The sequence below is a fragment of the Cucurbita maxima genome, unplaced genomic scaffold, assembly GCF_002738345.1.
Source record: "Cucurbita maxima cultivar Rimu unplaced genomic scaffold, Cmax_1.0 Cma_Scf00095, whole genome shotgun sequence".
Classification (NCBI taxonomy): Eukaryota; Viridiplantae; Streptophyta; class Magnoliopsida; order Cucurbitales; family Cucurbitaceae; genus Cucurbita; species Cucurbita maxima.
This window is the reverse complement of record NW_019272111.1, coordinates 128327-148960: the sequence shown is the minus strand read 5'-3', so window position 1 is coordinate 148960 and position 20634 is coordinate 128327. Positions and strand designations below refer to the sequence as shown.

Genomic DNA, 20634 nt, shown 5'->3' with positions numbered 1-20634 from the left:
TATCACGGTTTCCCCTTATGGCCGTATCGTTAAGTTCACACAAATCTCGTTTTCTCGTGATCATACACATGCATGAGGTCTCCAAAATAAGAAAACATACATTACAATTCTTGATGCATATATGCTAGTAATGCAAAAATGATAAGACGTTTTATGAAAGATATGAGTATAATGATGAATCATAGTCTTATCTTTCATAAAACGTTATCGTTTTTGTATTACTAGCATATATGCATCTTTTAAAAAATAACGTGGTTGATATATGTACATCATTAAAACCTACGATTTTTCGTAGAAATTCGCATAGCATATTAGTTTGCGGTCGTCAGCATAGCTCACTCTCTAAAATTATATACATGATATACATCAAGTTAGTCATCCCACCAAACGCATAATGCTCTAATATTAGATTCATGGGCTTCAATTGCAGCTTTATACGTACTTTAGTCATCCATCATGCGTTTCAATGGTATTAAATTTTTTTAAAAGTGGATGAAAATGGACTAAAATGAGCCATAAAATTATCAACTCGAGCATAAAACCTAAATCGAGAGACCTGAGCCGTAATCGGGTCGAGTTGATTAAAAGTTCTTGATTAGTGCAAATTTATGTTATCCATTTGACTTTTACGAAGTCAAAATTAAATTTGGTTTGGGAGTTAAAATATATATTTTAAATATTTGAAAAACTAAAATAAAAATTATAAAAAAGAAAAACAAATATAAATAAGTAAAATAAGATTTAATTAGAGAAAAGTTTTGTTGAATTCCACTGGACGACGGTGGCATCGTGATAATCGCACATTTGGAAATATAACCTCCAGTAGTCCCGCGGCGCCTGCGGCTGTGGTATATTATCCTCTATCACGGCCTAACCCTAAACCCTTCGTCATCCCCTCCGGTCGCTGCAAAAAGGAGGATCCCGAGGTCTTCTTTCAGCCCTTGCCGACCACCGTAGTACTGTCTCTATCGCTTATCACCTCCTCGCTGCAGTTTACTTCGTTAGTTTCCCAATCCTTGGTATGTCGATCTCGTTAGTCGTTACTTTTATCAATCACTGTATGACAAAAAAGAAAAATGAAAAAAACTACGCTCGTATTCGTGCTGACAAACTTGTATCTTAGGAATCATAAATTTGATTTTGATTGTTATGATTTTTTTTTCCATCTTCATACTTGGGCTGTAAAAGCTAGCCCTAGAAGTTATTAAAAACTTGGTTCCGAAGTTTGAGGTTTTCTTTTCTTAATCGTGCTTCTGTGCATTCCCTGTACCGAATTGGTGCAACGAATTTCTTCAATTTGTTTCCTGTTAGTTGGGATTGGACTTAAGATCGCGTCTCAGGGACCCAACTTGTTGAATTTTGTTTCCATTTTGTTAATTGATAGAACATTATAGTATTTCTGCTTAATTTTTTTAATGTATGTTTTCCATTGACGTCCTTGGATAATGAAGTTGGACCAAGAGTATTAGCTATTTGTAATATAACACCAATGTTTTGTATGAAAATGTCCTTAATTATGTTGAAACGGAAGGCAGAAAATATTTGTACCATTCCTCTTTGGAATCGGATGCAACATAATTGAGGATCTCACCGATCAGCTAAAGTTAATCAACAGAGGACATCTTACATATTTTTTCAGGATTGTTTTCTCAATGCTGTTAAGAGAGCCGAGTAAGGTAAAATTAATCATGTATGTCACTCTTACCTCATCTCATGACACAGATGCTTTCTTTATGATAGATGGCAAGCGCTTGGACAAATATGAGCATTGCAATCATACATAGGGATATAGGGAGGGAATGGGAGAATCATTTTGGAGTTATGGGTATTATTTTTTTAAATGGAGCTACTTGCTCACTCTCAGAAGAGCTATGCAGTGCTAAAATTCTGGAGAGGATGGGGTGATACAAAATTTATTTCAATTTTATTACACCTTTGGAGCATCTTGGAGCAAATGAGCAAATGGAATTGTGGAGCACGGCTCACATTGAGGATTGCTCTCTTGGTTTGCTTCATTGTTTTTGGTTCTGCCTTATTTGGAGAGCAAAGTTGTTGATGCAGATGGCAATTGGCTATGGTGGAAGATGGTGTTTCTTTCCTTTTGATGATTCGTTGAACAGATGTATGATGTTATGACATACATGTGCAGGACTAATATTCAAACTTGCTCGGAATAGTTTGTTGCCTTGAAGATGAGTAGTCGTTTTTCTCGCACAATATATGTTGGAAACTTGCCCTCAGACATAAAAGAGTATGAAATTGAAGATTTGTTCCACAAGGTATTTGTCCTTAGCTATTTCTTGTCATGGTTTCTGCAAATTGTTCTCTCTTTTCTTATTTAAATATATGAAGGTACGTTACAATGGTGATTTACAGCCATTCAAATTTGTTTTCATTTTATTTTGATAAGTAAACTTACTGCATTTATTTTCTGTCTCCTGCATATCTAAGGCTTAATCTGTGTGAACTTACGAAATCTATTTCTACATGATTGATATTTCCTTGCCAGTATGGACGAATTTTGGATATTGAATTGAAGATTCCTCCACGCCCGCCGTGTTATTGTTTTGTGGAGGTATTGCTTTTGATCTTTAGTTTTTATCTACTTTTAGCTGCATTTGCAAAGTTGTTTTTTCGTGATATTATGTTCTTTCTGCTGTTAGTTTGAGAATGTTAGGGATGCAGAAGATGCAATCCGAGCTCGTGATGGGTATAATTTTGATGGTTGCCGTCTAAGGGTATTGACTGAGTTTTCCTTTCCTTTTCCTTTATTTCTTAATTCGTGTTGTATTTATATTCACATTTTAAGTTTTTCTAATAGGTTGAGCTTGCACATGGTGGTAGAGGCCCTTCATCCAGTGATCGTCGTAGCAGTTATGGTGGTGGTGGTGGCGGCGGTGGTGGTGGTGGTGGCGGCGGTGGTGGTGGAGGAGGAGGAGGGGGAGGGGGACGTTTTGGTGTTTCAAAACGATCAGAATATCGGGGTATGAGAATATATAAGATGTTGCTATATAAGGAACAATGATGCAATTAAAATTTTCCATGTATAATATTATATTAGGTTCACATTAATTCAATGTGCTAATGAATGTCTAAATTCTCTCGCAGTTATTGTACGTGGACTCCCATCTTCTGCTTCTTGGCAGGATTTGAAGGTGCTAGAATCTTTATTGCTCAAAGGTTTTTATTTATGAGATCATGTTGATGACTTAACTGGTATAATGCTTTCAGGATCATATGCGTAAGGCTGGTGATGTGTGTTTTGCTGAAGTTTCTCGTGACAGTGAAGGTAAAAAAGCTGCTATTGTTTTTCGTTTGTGCAAAATTGTTTTACTGTATAGGACTAATTTCTTTAAGCCAATGTTGCTCATTTGTTTTGTTTTACAAATTCAACTCGTGTAAATTTCTGATCATGTTCCTAGAGCAATTATAATACACATGGTATTATTTAGAATGCAAGATGGGCATCATCCATAATTCTTACTGCAAATATTTAATTTATGCATTAGTTCCTCTCCTGACCTCAGAACACAATTTCATGGGTAGGCTTTTGTAGTATTTTTATCTCTGAAAAGTGGTTTACTTTCTATTTAGTGTCTCTGTATTGAGCTTATATATATATATATATTTGATAAGAAGCAATTTCATTCATGTATAAAATTCAAAGAAGGGATGGATAGATAGTTCATGATGATGACAAAAGATTTTCCGAATTGGATAAAAGGGAAGCATACCAATATGAAGCAATGATGCTTAACAGTTTACACCAAGGGATAACATAATAGATAACAACATTTTTTTCTTAACAACCCAAAAGAACACTAATTGACATGGACCCATAGTAAAGTTTTGACATCTTTGAAGGGGTGGCATGTTATGACAAAAGCGAGAATGTCCTCCACATCTTTGGGGAGAGTTAATAGCTAGCCATAAGTGTTGAGGATTCTGTCCCAATATTTACAAGCGAAGGTTTCTCTTTTGCAAAGAGAGCACCATCTTGGAGCAATGGAATGGAAGAGAATATGGTTTAGAGGTTCATCTTCTCTTTTGCAAAGAGAGCACTCTTGGAGAAATGGCCATGACACATACCTTTGGACAGATATCACCAAAAATTTAATCTTCTGGGGATTAATTACCCTCCAGATTCCATTAGCTATTGTCTTATCCAAGACTTGTGTTGTATTCCCCACGATAACTTATAATTATTTGGTGGTGAAGGACCCACTACGATGTGCCATCCGTCACAAATGCACTCTTTCGAGTCTTGAAATATGACTGTGTGACATTTACTCTCGTCTTCGATTAAGTCAACCAACTAAAACTTGGGTCATTGGCACAAACGACTTATACTCAAATCATCAGCCCTACTTTAAAAAAAACAGTTTTAGAAAATGGGGTTAGAGAAAGTTATGGGAAGTGTTTGAAAAGCAATTTAAGAAAGCAATATTTAAGCTAGCCAACAATAACGAACAATGACGACATTAATAGCATGTAATTCAGGGAGAAAGAATTGATAACTAGTCATCCCTTTAATTGTACATTTTGAGGCGAATTGTCTTTTGCATGTGTAGGCATCCTAAGTGGCGAGGAGATGCACATAAATAACTAGCTAACATTAAAGCTAGGTAAAAGAATTTGGAATGGGCATGCGGCCACATACAACACACTTTGGACACGCATGATGGTGGCTTCCTTTCCCACTTCATTGGTTGACGTCCCTGTCAATCGACTCTGCACGAATTTTGAAGTGTGGAGGACGTGTTTCTAACTGTTCTTAGCATTAGGGAGTCTCTTTTGGTTTACAAAAACCTTTTGTACATCTCTTCTTGATTTTTCGACTCGCTTGATAGAACTTTTCCTTCGATTTGGAATTCTCATGGTTTGTGTTTTTGATTGACCCATTTCCTTTTTAGTTGGGGATGATTTTCCTTAGTAAGAACGAACTACCTCAGAGGTTTGTCTCTACACTTTGGTGAAGTTATTGGCTTGGGGCCTCTCTCCAATGTTTCAGTCATGCATAGTCATGCATATCTAGGGTGTGTTGCCTACGGTCACAATTGCACTCTTTATGAGCTTGCACTGCAATTGTGCAACAATTACTCTCACTTTTGAGCAAGTTAGCATTGGCATAGGCGACCTATACTCAAGACTTTGGCTCTGCTTTTGAAAAATAATTTTAGAAAATGAGGTTGGAGATGGTTTTGGAGAACTTTATGAAAGTGTTTTGTGAAAGCAATGTTCTAGGCTTGCAAGTAACAAGGGACGACGACAGTGATAATATTTAACTTTGTTAGGAATAATTGACGACCAGTTGCATCCCTGTATAGTACATTGGGAGGCACTTTAGCCTTGATAGGAATGGACATGAATCGATAAGGTGTCATGCCCACATAAATTTTAATAATAAAATAATAAACAACTAACATGAAAGCACATAAAAGAGTTTGGAATGGGCATGTGGATACAAAAAGGCGTGCTGCCCTTACTTAAACAAAAAGGCCAAATGCGGGGTCTGCTTCCTTACTTATTGGTCTCGAAGCTTCCTCTTCATATATTACATAAGCCCTCAATCAAGTGGGTAACCCCAAAAGGCGATCTCAGCCTCTTTTTAGGAGTTGAATTTTGTTTGCCTCCTATTTCCTTAGTAAACTGTTAACGAGGAAGAAAATGGATGTGCATACAATACACTATGAACAAGCATGACCGTGATGCCCTAGACAATTGACCTCTCTCGAACTTGGCAATGTGAACTGTGGGTGACTTCGAATCTTTGACGTATTTCCAACTCATTTTAGTATTAGGAGTCCCTTCCACTTCTTTCTCAGTAGTATCCTAATTCGTGATTGGACGATCATTTCATTGTGCTTGGTGTCTTTCTCATGGGGATGATATGGTTTTAGATTACTTACATGGAGAAAATCCCGGAACTCTTGAAGCCTATAGGAGGTATTTTGACTTTCTCAATGACTTTGACTAGTCTCTCATATTTTTGCACCAGTCCGTTGATCCCTATTACCTCATTTATAATTTTTCTGGTCCTAACTTGAAATTCTAGTGGCATGCGTTTTAGATCTGTCCATTTCTTCATTCGCTGATATACTTTCTCGAAGCGTGTACTATCTCAGAGGTTTGTCTCCACCTTTCTTCCTATTGAGGAACTTTCTTGGTAGTTGAAGCTAAACTAGGCGTTATCAAGCATTTGTGTCCAATTTTTTTGTTGCGCATCAATGAATTGACGCTAAAATTCTTTGAGCATATTGTTAAACCTTTGAGTTTGTCCATTTGTTTGGGATGATTATGATTGTTGGAAAAAATATTCAAGTTTTTCCATCCATTAGACTTGTTATGAATGTTAATTTTATTTAGGGTGCGATAGTCGATACATAAGTGTAGACTCCCATCCATCTTCTTTTTAAGCATGGGAGCTTTTGCTGGCTTGATAAACAAGGTGTCACAATCATGCTTGTCCAAGGCGTGTTGCATGTGGCCGCATGCTCATGCCATGTCAAACTCTTTTATCTGCTTTTAGTGTGTGACATTTTAGCAAAATCATGTCTACTCTGGCCGGACATGGAATACCTTAAAAATGTACTATAGAGGGATGCGACTAGTTATCAATTCTTTTAATTCTGTGTTATATGCTACCGAAGCTGTGGTTATCCCTTATTTGCTTCCTAGCTTGTAATATTGCTTTCTAAATTTTTTTTCAAAACATTTCCAAAATATCTTTGTCCTCGTTTTCTAAATTTTTTTCCTCAAAAGCAAAGGCTGAGGGTGAGTCTAGGTTGTCCATGCTAATGAGCTAGTTAACCATCTCAAATTTATGTTGCCGTAGGCATGGGTGACGTATGCTCGAACCTCGGAGGGAGAATGACTAACCAGATAAAGGAAAATTGATTTACATGAAAGACCACCTAACAATCTTGGACTCTATATATGATCACTCCTTTTTGGTCAATGAAAATCCCCATGCAAAGAAAGAAGATTGATAAAATCTTTGTTTCCCTATCAGACTAAGGATGGTGGAAACCCGAAAGAGGGGTAGGAGAGGTCATAGGATGAGACAGAATGGTAGGTAATCACTCATTCACCTATTGGTATCGGTCTCACAATTCCATTGCTTCCTCATCCTAGATAAAATTATCACTCCCATCCCCAACTACCAGAGAATGGAGAAGAAAGAAAACTCCTTAGCAATACCTTTCCAAGGATTTGGTTTTGGTTCTCATGGGAAATGGGGGTTCTCAACTGGTTGTTTTTAAGACCAACCTTTTCTGGTCGGCACACAAATATGATTTTGCGGATTGGTTAAATCACATGGTTATATGTCTAGCTATTTTTGGGAGAAAAGGTCTTAGGGTAACGCTATGCTATTGATGTCTCATTCCCAGTTTTCATTCCATCATGAATTTCTATAACATATTCTCTTGCAACTTTGTATCATCCTTATATTTTGTTGTTTAATGGTATTTTGGTGTCAACAATGTGTTATGTTGTGCCACTTTGATATTTGAAGAGGCAGTATCTTTCATTCATTTATAATCCAGGGGCTGTATTATGAATAAATTTTATTTTTTATAATGTTTAGCATGTGACATACCACTGATGCCAATCATTTACACTGTAACTACTAAAAGTTGTCTATTTTATTATCCTTTCAAGTTCTAACAGATGTCAGAATCTGAAATTACTTCGAAGTGATGATAATTAGATAAATATTTACTATTTGAAATCAACATGTCCAGGGACATTTGGGGTTGTTGATTATACTAACTATGACGACATGAAATATGCTGTAAGTTTTTCTAAAAGCATGTTTTATTAGAAGTTCTGCATTATTCCAATTTGACACTAATGTTTTTTCTTCTATTATTTAGATTCGAAAACTTGATGATACTGAATTCAGAAATCCTTGGGCTAGAGGATACATTCGGGTACCTTATCTTTGTCAGTTATTTTGAATTAGCCGATGGTTGTGATGTTTTTTCATTTACAGCCTATCCTCTTTCTATGAGAATTTTAAGAAACTGAATTCAGTTTTTGTGCCCCTTGTTTGTGGATGACATATGGTTGCAGGTGAAGAAGTATGATGGAAGTCCCACCAGGAGCAGGAGCAGGAGCAGGAGCAGGAGCAGCAGGAGCAGGAGCAGGAGCAGAAGCCGAAGCCGAAGCCGCAGTAGAAGTCGGGGTCGGGATCGTAGTCGGAGCCGAAACCGAAGTCAAAGCCGAAGTCGAAGCCGTAGCCGTAGCCGTAGCCGAAGTGCTAGACCAAATAGGAGGTTCCAGCTTTTCTGTTTTACTGTTATCACTTTCATGGCCTTATATTTTACATTATAATGTTTTCTTGTACCATGCAGCAAATCAGCAGAAAGATCTGTTTCTAGATCCGTTTCAAGATCAAGATCTCCATCCCCTGTTAAATCTTAGGTACCTGTGGCTTGTGTGTGTGTGTGTGTGTGTTTTTCCCCCACGTTTGGATTTGCTTGACAAACTTCTCTGTAAAATACGCAGGCCACTTTCGTAATCAAGATCTGGTCACCATGTCAGGTAATGCAACTTCCAGTTTTAATGGTTTAAAAACTGTGAACTTTTCATATGCATACATTTATACTCATGGTTTATAAAGAGTGATCTGATTGCACAATCTGCTTAAATTGGTAGTGGTGTTAGAAAAGAACAAACCTTTGGATATAAAAATGTAGAATGAGCGTGTCTGTTTTATGGGTGGAGGGAATAGGTACGATGATTATCTTCTGGACACTGCTAGGTTTGTTATATGTAGCATGGGTATCTCTTTGCTAATGTGAATGCTAGAAGCCATGATGGCGTTTCACTCCAAATGAACTTGAAGATTAATCTTAATACAACTAACCATCTAGCTTGAGCTTCTGTCGTGATGGTTCTAGATAACTAAATGTAGTAATGTCATGGTTAACTTAGTTTTTTAGAAAGATGATTTGAGTAGGGCCATATGAGTAGCAGTAAGTAACAAAAGCTGAAATCTCATTTTCAGGCACGAGAAGGAAGCGATATGATTACATGAATATTCAGGATGCAAAAAATTGCGTTGAAATTCATTTTAGTTAAGGGAACCTATGCAGACTGACTGGTTAAATGATGGAGTTGATTTAGCTTGAAAACGGCATGAGTTGTATGGATATTTTCTTAAATCCTGCCCACATATCGACCTTACTATCATTTTGTTTGGAGACTTTTTTTTTAAGGTATCTGCATGTCTTAACTTGCACACTTTAACATAAAAATTAGTCGGAGTAGTTTGGGCTTGGTTTATACTTTCTAATTCAGTGGAATTGCTTATACTTTCTAATCTTGTTGTTCTGTTATTATTTATTTATTTTTAACCAACATTTGTTTCACTTGAAGCTTGGATAACAAATATCAATGTATTTATTTTTTGAAGTGCGACCATTTTTGTACAATCTCTACCTACCTACGCTGCCTTGATTCTTCATGGCGACGCCGGCTCCCTCACTCTATGACTCTCCTCCCTCCTCTCTCTCTCTCTCTCTCTTTTTCTACTTCTGTTCATCTGATTTCCTCCGTCCATTTCCGCCTCTTCTCTCGATCTTAGGCGAACATGATTTTCACCTAATTTTGCCTCCAAGAGGAACCAGCATCGACGATCTCTTTCTCGATGTCGGACCTGCTCTGCTCCCACTCTCCATTGCATCTTTCTCGATGCTGCGCCTGTCGAGATGAAGGTACAAGGTTTTTCAGGCTTTCAGGATAATGAATTCAATACATATATACGCAAGCAATTGAGCTTCGTTTTTAGCGAGAGCATAACTTAACCGTTCACTCATTTGGCCAGTTTTTTCTTCTCAAACTACATTTAGCATTGATAGAGTAGGATTTATTGGAGATGAATTCGTGCGTGTTTCTTAATGGCATAGAAACCTTTTATCCTTTTGAATTGAATTACACCAATTCTATGATAAGTTAACATCCTTCTCTACTGTCGTTCATGAATGCAAATTCTGTCATAATAGAACCTATAGCATGGGAATTTCTAAAATCTACCTTGTTCGAAATTTGATAAATATCCGAACACATTTTTGTATAGTAAAGATTATGATAATTACAACACATTATTCACTTACATATAGGGAAAGGAACCAATTGGAATGAACTAAAAATCCATAATTAAAATAAAGTTTGTGGGAGCTGAATGAAAGAAAATTCCTAAGAATTTGAGATAGGGAAGTCTAAACCAAGTATTTTAATATACTTCTCTAACACTTTCTTTAGCACACAATTTTGTCTGAACTTGTAGGAACAAGAGTGAAGGGAAAATATTAAGTACCGAGCTCTAACTTTGAGCTAAAACCAAAGAACACACCCATAAAACATAACTCAAGACAAAGTTCGTTTCTTAGTTGAATTCTAAAATCCAATAGAGTGAATGGTAAAGAATGAGAAATAGAATTGGGATGTATTTTTATTAATATTCCTAACATTTAAATAGGACGTAGGCTACCAATTAATACCTGTATATATTATGATAATATTATATCTCTTTATCCTCCGGCCACTTCTTCAAATTCGTTCGTTTAAACCCTTTTAAACATCTAACAATCAAGCTGAGCAGAGCAGAGCATAAAAGGGTGCTTCGTTTTAAGGAAAGGAAAGAAGCATTAATGTAATGGCAAAGGAAGAGGCGATTAGATTATATAGAACTAAAAAGCAGAGGTGGATATTTGATTGGAAGCGTTGTGGATTGTCCACCACAACCCCCCACGCCCCCACCACGCCCCCACCACTCCCCTTTCATTGCCCAAAAACAAAAACAAAAAAATAATAATAAAATAAATAAATAAATATCTTCCTCCCAATCTTTTTCTTTTTCTTTTTTAATTACGCCCAACCATCCATCGCCACACAAACACACGTGACCCCAATACCACTCTGGGTCTCCTCCAGCTCACCCGCTGACGTGTCACTTTTATATTTCGGATATTTTCTTCCTCTCTCCCTCGGCTCCTCTCTCCATTTGCCGCTGATATTTCTTCAGATATTTTCTCCTCCGCAAACCAAGTCTTCTTCTTCCTCTTCTTCCTTTCTTCTTGTTGTGAGTGAGATGGGCGAGGCCGTGGTGGTCAGCTCTGAGGATGATATGGCGGACGTTCAGAGTATGGGCACTCATAAACCCCTCACAGATGCCCCCTCAAGTGGAGTGTTTAGGTGGGACCGATTTCTGCCCAAGATCATGCTCAGGGTCTTGCTCGTCGAAGCCGACGATTCCACCCGACAAATTATCACCGCCCTTCTCCGCAAGTGCTGCTATCGAGGTCTGATTCTCCTTCTCCTCCTCCTTTCCCCCCTCCGATTACCTCTTTCAACTCAACCTATTTTGGGGGGTTTTTCTTGTTTAATCAGTGGCTGCTGTTCCTGATGGCTTAAAAGCTTGGGAGATTCTCAAACAAAGGCCTCGTAGTGTAGATCTTATCTTGGCGGAAATTGAATTGCCATCCATCTCTGGCTTTTCTCTGCTCACTTTGATCATGGAGCACGAGATTTGCAAGAACATTCCTGTTATAAGTATGTTCCTCAAAACACTGTTGCAGAGGAATGCTCAGATCTAACCCATTTTACTTCCTGCAGTGATGTCATCTGAAGATTCTATCAGCACTGTTTATAAATCCATGATGAAAGGTGCAGCAGATTATCTTGTGAAGCCCTTAAGGAGGAATGAGCTGAGGAATCTGTGGCAACATGTTTGGAGAAGACAAGCAGTATGCTACTCCTCCTACTCATTCTCTCACCATAAATACGAACATAATTCCTTTTACAAACACAAATTTATGAACTGCATATCATCAATGTTTATTTATTTCAGTCATCCATTCAAGAAAAGGTTGAAGTCACTTCAGAAAATGAGACTGCAAGCAATCACTCAACTGGGTATAACAAAAACATTGAGAAAGGGAGTGATACTCAGGTTAGAATGCATAATTCAAATCTTTTAATTTGCTTACATGTGCTTGTGAATCTAACCATGACTATGACTCGAATTCTGTAATGGATCAAACCTACTACTAGTAGATATGGTTCTTTTTCAGCTTTTTCTTTCAAGCTCCCCCAAGGTTTTTAAAACATGTAGAAGTTTACAAACTTTCATAAAGAAGGTTGTCCTCTTTGGACTTCCCCTTTTGGACCTTTATAAAGAATGTTGTCCTATTTAGGCTTCCCCTAAAAGTTTTTAAAACGTGTCGAGTAGGGAGAAGTTTTCACACCCTTATAAAGAATGTTGTTCTCTTCTCGCTTTTTCTTTCGGACTTTTTCCCAAAGTTTTTAAAACTGGTCAGCAAGAGAGAGGTTTTTCACACTCTTATAAAGAATGTTTCGTTCTTCTCTCCAACTATCGTGGGATAAGTGTCTTATTCCAGCCAAAGACTAATGTTTTAGTGTTCCTTGCAGAGCTCTTGTACAAAGGTAGACTTTGAGGCTGGAAGTCAGATGCAGGAAAATTCAGAGTGTAGGCAGGGAAAAGCATCTCCCAAGAATTTCAAGCTACAGAAAGATGAACATCACATAAATTTGAGTCAAAGATTGGTTATGCACGAAAATGAAGCTGGAGGTAGCACTTATTAATTTGTTCAACTGCTCTGGTTGTTTCATATGGACGTTCTTTTTGTTTCAACAGCTAACTTTTATAAATGTTTGTACTGTGCTAGGAGGATTGGCACCAATTACACTAAGCATGGGTATTGAGCCAATCAATGATGGGAGAAGTCCTAATATTGGTAGTGAAGCAGGTGAGAATAAGGATTTGCTTGGCAACCCATCCAGAGATGCCACTGCCTTGAATCATGATAACTACCAACAAAGTTCTCCTTCCAACAATTTCGGCTCTGCTCTTCATTTGGATCTTTCCCTGAGAAGATGTCAACCTAATGATTTTGAGGAACGTGTTGCAGAAGGACGGTCTACCCTCAAACATTCTAGTGCTTCAGCTTTTTCGAGGTGTGTTTTCATTTAAGTTCTGATCCTTGGCCTCTCATTTGTGTGTGTGCCCGCGTGTGTGGATTTTGATTAAAACATTAGTCTTGGCTAGAATAAGACTAAAAGAGTGAGATTCTATGTTTGGTTGTGGGTATGAGAATCTCTTAATCCCGAAAGAAAAGTCCAAAGGGGACAATTTCTACTAGGGACTTGGGCTCTTACTTTTGATGGTGATGAGTTGAATGGTTTAGTTAGTTTAGTTATGGAAGATGATGATGTTATGAAATTGTAACGGCCCAAGCCTACTCGCAGATATTGTCCTCTTTGGGTTTTCTCCTTCAGGCTTGCCTCTAGACTTAAAAATGCGTTTGCAAGGGAAATGTTTCCACACCCTTTATAAAGGGTATTTCATTCTCTTCCACAACAAACTTGGGATATCACAGAAATCATCCTTATCAGTCTTTCTATTTGCTGATCTTTGTGGGGGTGATTATGCAGATACACTTTCAGGCCATTGCAAACATTAGAAGCAAAATCAAGCAGTATCTATGACGAACAAAAGGAATCTGGAAGCAATCCCGAGCATATTGGAAGTATTGCTGCTACTTCTACCTCTGATACAATTAATCCTACGCCAAGATCAAGTACTTCACGCACCGTAATCCCTCTTCAAGTTTCAGTAAAAAACTCGGGCTATAGCTCTTTACCTTCTCCCAAGTTCTGCACACAAGGGGGTACCCCATCGTTTCCATGCCCAACTTTAGTCACTCATCCAGAACCCATCTTTGGAAAACAAACAGTTTATCCCTTAAACCTTGAGAATCATAATTTGGAGCAATTTCTGAACCAGTATCACAACGTAAGCAGTACAACAAGCAGAAAGATAGAAAACTCAGGGCAGTCTACAGAAAATCAAGGCCATATATCGCCTACCACCGATCATAGTGCAAACGGTAGCCTATATGGTGGTAATACTACTCATGTTAGAAGCATGGGATATCCTAGCAGCTGTGGAAACAACAGAAATGTCGATTGCATCGGCATTGCAACAGTTACATCCGAGAGCAGAAATGAAGAAGCTTTGTTTTCTCAAGGAGGAGGAGATTCTCACCGATTCGGTCAAAGAGAAGCAGCTCTATCGAAGTTCCGACTCAAACGAAAAAATAGATGTTACGAGAAAAAGGTAGTTTTACACGTCTAATCTCGCTGCTTTATTTGGTTATACAACAGTGCTGTTTTCTTATGGAGGCATTTCATCTCAGGTGCGTTATGAGAGCAGGAAAAAGCTGGCTGAGCAGCGTCCTAGAGTGAAGGGACAATTTGTTCGTAGAGTATACACTGATGCAGAACCCAACACCAATACATACAACGCTTAGCAGTTGGTAGCAGCGCCTGTAAAGTCCTTAAATACTCATAGAAACTGGATTTGGAAACTACAGGAAGCATAAGAGCGTGTAGTTTTTAGAAATTTCATGAGGGATATTCTTTTTATTTAACATGTAGATACACATCTTCATTCCCACATATGTATATTAATTTTGTTTCTCTTTCTGGTCTGTTTGGATACACTTTGTTCTTGGAATTGAACTGAGTTTATGATGGTTGTATGAGTACTGATTTGATTATATAAGAACATTCACAAGCGCTACAAGAAGCTGTTCCTTGCAGTATTATATTATTCATCTTTCTGCTACACTCATAATTAGGGATCAAAGGGATGGAAATGATGATATAACATGTAAGAACTCAAAAATCCAGAGAATCAAGACTAACCCATTTCCAGAAATGCTTCTTCACGGACACAGCCTCGTCCGCAATGCTCGACTCCTCAGAATTCGCGTATTCCTCCTCCTCCACAGTGCAGAAGTCTTCCTTGGGCAAACCTTCCACCAATACATCCATGGAATGCAAAACGTAACAAGCCGGCAAACCAGGATATGAAGCCGAGTTTCTCTCCTCGATCTTCATTTTATATGAATCTGGAACAATCTTGACAATTTCAGAACAATCGGAATCGCCAAGAATCGAACCGAGTTCTTCTTTGACAGCCCGGTAGACGGCAGATTCAGGGGTCTCATTGGGCTTCATTTTCTCCGACAAGGGTCGATTTCGATTCCGTAGGGTACCATCGGAGAGTTGCTGGTGGGATTCGAGGAGAATTCGGCGGTGGTTATCAATAATTCGAAGAGAAAGGACCTGAACGGTGCGGATAGGAGGGGTGGAGTCGGCAAGGGAAGTTTCCCCTTCGGAGAGTTCAAGCCAGAGGTTGTGGACGTTCTTGGTGCCAGGCTTAACGCCCCAAGAAGCAAAGGAATCGGAGGGCAAGCGAGGTTTAAGCCAATCGGAGAGGGATTGAGGGGAGGCGAAGGGGTGGAGGCGATGAGCGTCGTGGGGTGTTCTGCCGGAGTTGGGATGTGAGAAGGACATGGACGGCGTCTTGAGAAACCGGCGAGGGTTTGATTGAATACAGAGAAGAGGAAGCTTGAAGGATCTGGAGGAGGAAGAAGAGAGGAAAACGAAAAGTGAGAGAGCGGCGAGGAAAAAGTCAGGAAGAGGCGGAGATCTGGTGAGGTGAGGAAGATCGGAGATGGGCTGTGGGGGCGGAACTGGCGGTGGGGCTGATGGCATATCTCAACGACGATCATACCTACTTTGAAGGCGGCGATGAGCTTTGAAATCGATACGCAGCTCCATTCGACAATACCCAGAAGAAACAGAGGCGGAAGACGACGGCGACGACGAGGTTGTACAGGATGAGTGGGGAGCGGATGCAGTCCTCTTTATATGGAATACCGACCACATATTTTGTGTTATATTCTTTTTGCCACCACCCCTTTGCCAAACTTTGTGCCTTTCTTCCTTTTCTTTCCTAATCTAAGGGTTGTTTTTGCACGTCTAATCTAAACATTATATGTTCGTCTAGGTTAGCTCAATTAAGGACTAACATATTTGTCATGACAAACCGTCATTAATTCTAGGTAGGTCAGTCGAGACGTCGTACCAATGTGGTATTTTGTCCAACACGCTTTGTTCTCCAAGTTAGTATTGAAAAATGTTGTTGAGCAAGCGGAGTACAATTGAGTTTTATACCGTTGTTTAGTGAACATAATTTAGTAGTATTTAATTCCAAGGAATTGAAATCGAGACAATTCCTTGGATTGGAAATAACATCAATAGGGTAATACACCTTCTTGTTGGATCTAATTATTTTTGTTTAAACTATTGGGTATGCATGGTTTTGTAAGGTGTTAATCACAATGTGTAATAGAACATGATATAAAATTATATAGGACATGTTTTATTCCTGACTTGGTTATTGGTATATGATGATAACTATTTGGTGATAATTACATGTTAGTTATTTCGTAATTACTACCGTGGTTACTTCAGGTATAAATATTTGGCGATGATTGCATGTTGGTTATTTTGTAATGACCGTCATGGTCACCTTAGGGTAATGGTAATATTTGCTGGTAATACACGTGGGATATTTCACAATTACCACCATAGTCACATTTTTTATGAAAAAAATTACCAATGGTGTGTTTGTCTAGTGATCCACTTAGAAATGCTTGCATATCTAACTAGCCATCTTACTCGTGCCTATATCAGATTGTGTATATCCTAGAATTTGTGAGGTGCAACCTCTGTTGATTTCGACATTGAATAGCTTGTTATGGAACATTATAGAATAAATTAATTGATACCTGACTTTTTCGATCTCCGATGAATTAGTTGACGAATTCTACCTAGTTCCATAACATATACCAAGTTCTATGAGGGGCAGCTTTGTAGCATTCAAAGAGAAAAATCTTGAATCATAATATAATGACCCTAACTTCTAGTTAAATACCATGGATATAGGCTATAATCTCTCAAAAGTAAGGCCGGTTTTATTACTTATCAAAACATTTTTGGTAGTCCTCCAAATTCCTAACTCAAAAAGTTTTGGTTGGCTTACTCACTTTATTTAGGTCTGGAGTGGTTCACATGAGTTGATGCAATACGATCTCGTGAAGGACCCATCAAAATTTGTGAGCGTTTATGGCTATGTTATGGTTGTGTAAATCCTAAATCTATGAGGTACTCTTATATCAAAATTTGTGAGCAAACTAACTAGCCATCTTTTTTATGTCTATGTTATGGTTGTTATGGTTGTGTAAATCCTAAATCTATGAGGTACTCTTATTAGTTCCAACACAGAATAGTAACAACCCTAATTTTCAAATAAGGCAACCCGTGATCCTCTGCTCAAGGCAATTATAATCTTCAGCCTAACAATCCAAGCTTTTGTTAGAATAAGAACCTCTAAATAAAGAAATTAACACCTCCTTATACAAAATTCGGATCAACCAAGAGATAATGCTAGAATTAGATTACCTATCTTGCGATCAAAGATCTAGAAGTAAGATTTGGAACCTTGTTCTAAATTGAGTCACTCCACAATAGAATTTGATCAATGCTTAATTGAATGACTCGTAAAAGCCCAATTTGAGATCTCAATGTCATTTATTTACCATCCATTTTTTTTATGTAATAATTTGTGGGTATTTTTGGTCTCCTCACAAGAGATGTTTGTGGTCATGATTTAATCCCGATCTCCTTAAATCTCCACAAATGACGAAGTCTATTCGACAATTACAAATTTTATAAAATTAAAAATAATAAATAAAGTTTTCTAACAACTCATGAAATGATGCTTGCAACTCCATCCGCTATTTCAACCGTGCAAATATTCACTTTTGAAGTTTCAAATAGTCCTTCCACAATCGAAACAGCTTGTAACACATGAAATAATGGTTGAACCGAGCCTATCCAATTTTATAGATGAAGAATGAATGCTTGTTGAATCTTCTTGGTCTTAGATCATGTAATAGATCCAGTTGGAACATTTGGAACACTGTGATTCTTATCGTCTTCCTCATCTTCAAAAGAATGTCTCGAATCAGAAAAATCATCACCTACATCAAAAGGACTCAAGTCGGCAACATTGAAAGTAAAATGTACTGAAAATTCTGAGGAAGATTAATTTTATATGCATTGTTATTAATTCTTTCAAGGACTTAATAAGAATCATCCCGTCTTGGATGTAACTTTGTCTTCCTTTGAGATGAGAATTGCTCCTTGCAAAAATGTATCCAAACCCAATCATCAGGTTGAAAAATAATTTATTTCGATCCTTTGTTAATTCTTGGAGCAATTTTGAAATTTTGTTTCTCAATTCTCTCCTTCACATCTTTGTGCAATGTTTTGATCAAATCTGCCTTACTCGTGGTTGCTTGCATTTGCTTCTCCTGGGGATTGGTGGGCGAACAAAAGTGTTGTATTTCACAAAAATATTAGAAGGAATAGAAAGCAAATCAAGAGACGCAAGTAAATTAAATCTGTAACGACCCGAAATTTTCTACTTAATTTAAAGTCGCTACTGTATACGTACCATAAACATTGAATGCGGAAGACTTCATTTAAATTCCATAGAACATAACTTTTATCTTAAAACACAGTCATGGATTTACGTGTTTTGAAAACATCTTTAAAATGACACAACAAAAGACTAAATAAAATAAATAAGAGTATGGGTTAAAAATATCATATTCAAGCCTAAGTCTAAGAAAATAAATATCACTATCCTATGCATATGTCATGGTCTCAAGTTGTGATGCCATCGTCAGCCGTACAGGAATGCCTTGCCTTAACCTGAAAAATGTAGTAGCACATGACTTGATTATTTAAAGAAATAATTAGTTAGTGACCCAACTATTGGGGTTAAATACAACAATCACATGCAAATGAGATGATGGGACCTATCATTCAATTTGTCTTCCTACGGTACTGTCCTAATGGGTAATTTGGACGTGTACCATATACTCTACACACAGCCCATACATGCGAGTATGGGCTCACCAGTTAGTTCGCACACCGCTGGGCCACTTTCCTTGTCTGGTGAGCATACTCTGGGAGCTCCTTAGGCCGGACACCCGTTAGAACTAGTCACCGTCACGACAGTGCTATGCAAACATAACAATCGTTGTCCTGCCATTGGATGTACGCATCCGTACCCTCGTGATGGAATAGGGGTATCCCCCAAATGCATGAGCACACATAATGTATGAAGTCCCCAATATTTCTACTTTTTTCATTAATGAATATTACCCCGCTATCATCTTTCATGCTTAACATGTCATTTCTCATTTTTAGTCTATGTATCATACATAATCCTAACGGGGTTACATTTCATTTCATGTTTCGTGATATCATGTCATTCATAACATGCTGTATACATACAATTTAGAAAACATAACATAACGCTCCATGCTTTTAACATGTCATTTCATAATGTGCAATTCATACAAAAATTACCTCAATGGTCACACAAAACAATCTAAATATGACACATCACATCACAATATATCGTATCATAAACATTGAATATCATAAACACTTCGTGGTCATATCGTTCTCTAACTTATCATAGTTTAACGTTTTTATACCTATCACAGTCATATCGTTACGTGAACGTACCTTAGTCATACCATCATAGGAATGTAATCTAACGTTATTGTTCTATCAATCTATCACAAACATATCTCTTTCCACCCTATACCCTAACCATATTCTTTCATCAATCTCCCATATCCATAGCACTTCGGTATATAACCTAACCTTAACGTTTCATGAACGTATCTTACTCCTATCGTTACATTTCGTTTTGTGCATCATTCTTGTATCCTATCTCAAACCTATCCTTGAACACATCGTACCATAATTATTTTCATACCATTCACATATTATAACATAACATAAACATAATATAAGCATACCAATTAATAGATAATTCACACATCAATATATATGACACGTGCAGAACCACAGACACGGTCAACATCCAATATAACCATGTCGATAGTAAGACCACTTACCTTGCTAGCTTAAGTCATTGTCACGAATATATCTTTAATGAAAGTTTCATTCCGTCCTTTGAAATCGAAGTCAATCTATGTGAGCCCATGATATGAGTTTCAAGTTTGAACCCTATAAAATTCTCTCTCTAATTTACCTTGGCCATCCTAAAATTATGATATTTCCTTTTTAGACACAATTGAAGGGAGTTACTTGCCCGGTATATTATTTACTGTTTTATTGTTAAATTCTGTTTAACAAATCTGTTTTCAATCTCCCTCCCTCTTTCTGTAATTATTTTTGTAAATAGATTTTTGTGTAAACAGATATTAAGGCCAATTTTAAGTCAGATTGTTTGGCTAACAAGTTTATAAATATGCCAACTAATATTTTATTTTATTTTATTGAATCTAACCTTATTTAACTTAGAATGCTAACAAAAAATCTAATTAATTGGAAAAATCTAATTAATTGGATATGGGATCTGATTATTACAGGTAAAATATAAAAGAAGATTTGATCTTAAATTAATTTCTTATAAACATAACTATGAAGGCAAAGGAAATAGATTTTAGAGTAATAACCGAACCAAAATCCCTAAATATGTCGTATGTTGAAAGTCATTTTACTCCTCAAATCTGACCTTTCTCTATTTCTTTTTACAGTAGCGGTTACTCTGACCTAACAATGGGTTGAGAAGAGATAATTGTGGGAAGAGATGAGAGGTTAATGGAGAGAGGGGAAAATCTTGTTTTTTTTTTTTTTTTTTTT

General features: G+C 37.5%; 3 protein-coding genes across 11 annotated transcripts; 2 read left to right on the top strand and 1 right to left on the bottom strand.

The window, feature by feature from the left end:
- The first annotated feature begins 770 nt into the window (after positions 1-770).
- On the top strand, positions 771-9249 carry LOC111472973 (serine/arginine-rich splicing factor SR34A-like). 9 transcript variants are annotated; one of them, XM_023118575.1, is made up of 15 exons: positions 771-1019; positions 1640-1676; positions 1741-2077; positions 2150-2279; positions 2510-2575; positions 2664-2738; positions 2822-2984; positions 3109-3155; positions 3232-3289; positions 7746-7795; positions 7878-7934; positions 8077-8279; positions 8358-8427; positions 8512-8547; positions 9014-9249. In XM_023118575.1, exons 4-13 carry the CDS (start codon positions 2193-2195, stop codon positions 8425-8427), a joined length of 876 nt encoding a protein of 291 aa, XP_022974343.1. In that variant the 5' UTR covers positions 771-1019; positions 1640-1676; positions 1741-2077; positions 2150-2192; the 3' UTR covers positions 8512-8547; positions 9014-9249. The 9 variants fall into 9 exon arrangements, with proteins under 9 accessions (XP_022974343.1, XP_022974344.1, XP_022974345.1 ...); XM_023118578.1 differs by having other exon boundaries at positions 772-1019; positions 1741-2279; positions 2822-2903; positions 2934-2984; XM_023118581.1 differs by having other exon boundaries at positions 772-1019; positions 1741-2279; positions 2822-2909; positions 2946-2984.
- Positions 9250-10867: 1618 nt separating this feature from the next.
- Positions 10868-14570, top strand: LOC111472978 (two-component response regulator-like APRR9). The gene is made up of 8 exons (XM_023118583.1): positions 10868-11309; positions 11398-11559; positions 11623-11753; positions 11858-11959; positions 12439-12598; positions 12696-12984; positions 13462-14146; positions 14226-14570. The coding sequence occupies exons 1-8, from the start codon at positions 11099-11101 to the stop codon at positions 14337-14339; spliced, it is 1854 nt and encodes a 617-aa protein (XP_022974351.1). The 5' UTR covers positions 10868-11098; the 3' UTR covers positions 14340-14570.
- Positions 14571-14597: 27 nt separating this feature from the next.
- LOC111472979 lies at positions 14598-15829 on the bottom strand. Its single transcript, XM_023118584.1, has one exon. The coding sequence runs from the start codon at positions 15589-15591 to the stop codon at positions 14710-14712; it is 882 nt and encodes a 293-aa protein (XP_022974352.1). The 5' UTR covers positions 15592-15829; the 3' UTR covers positions 14598-14709.
- Positions 15830-20634: the final 4805 nt, after the last annotated feature.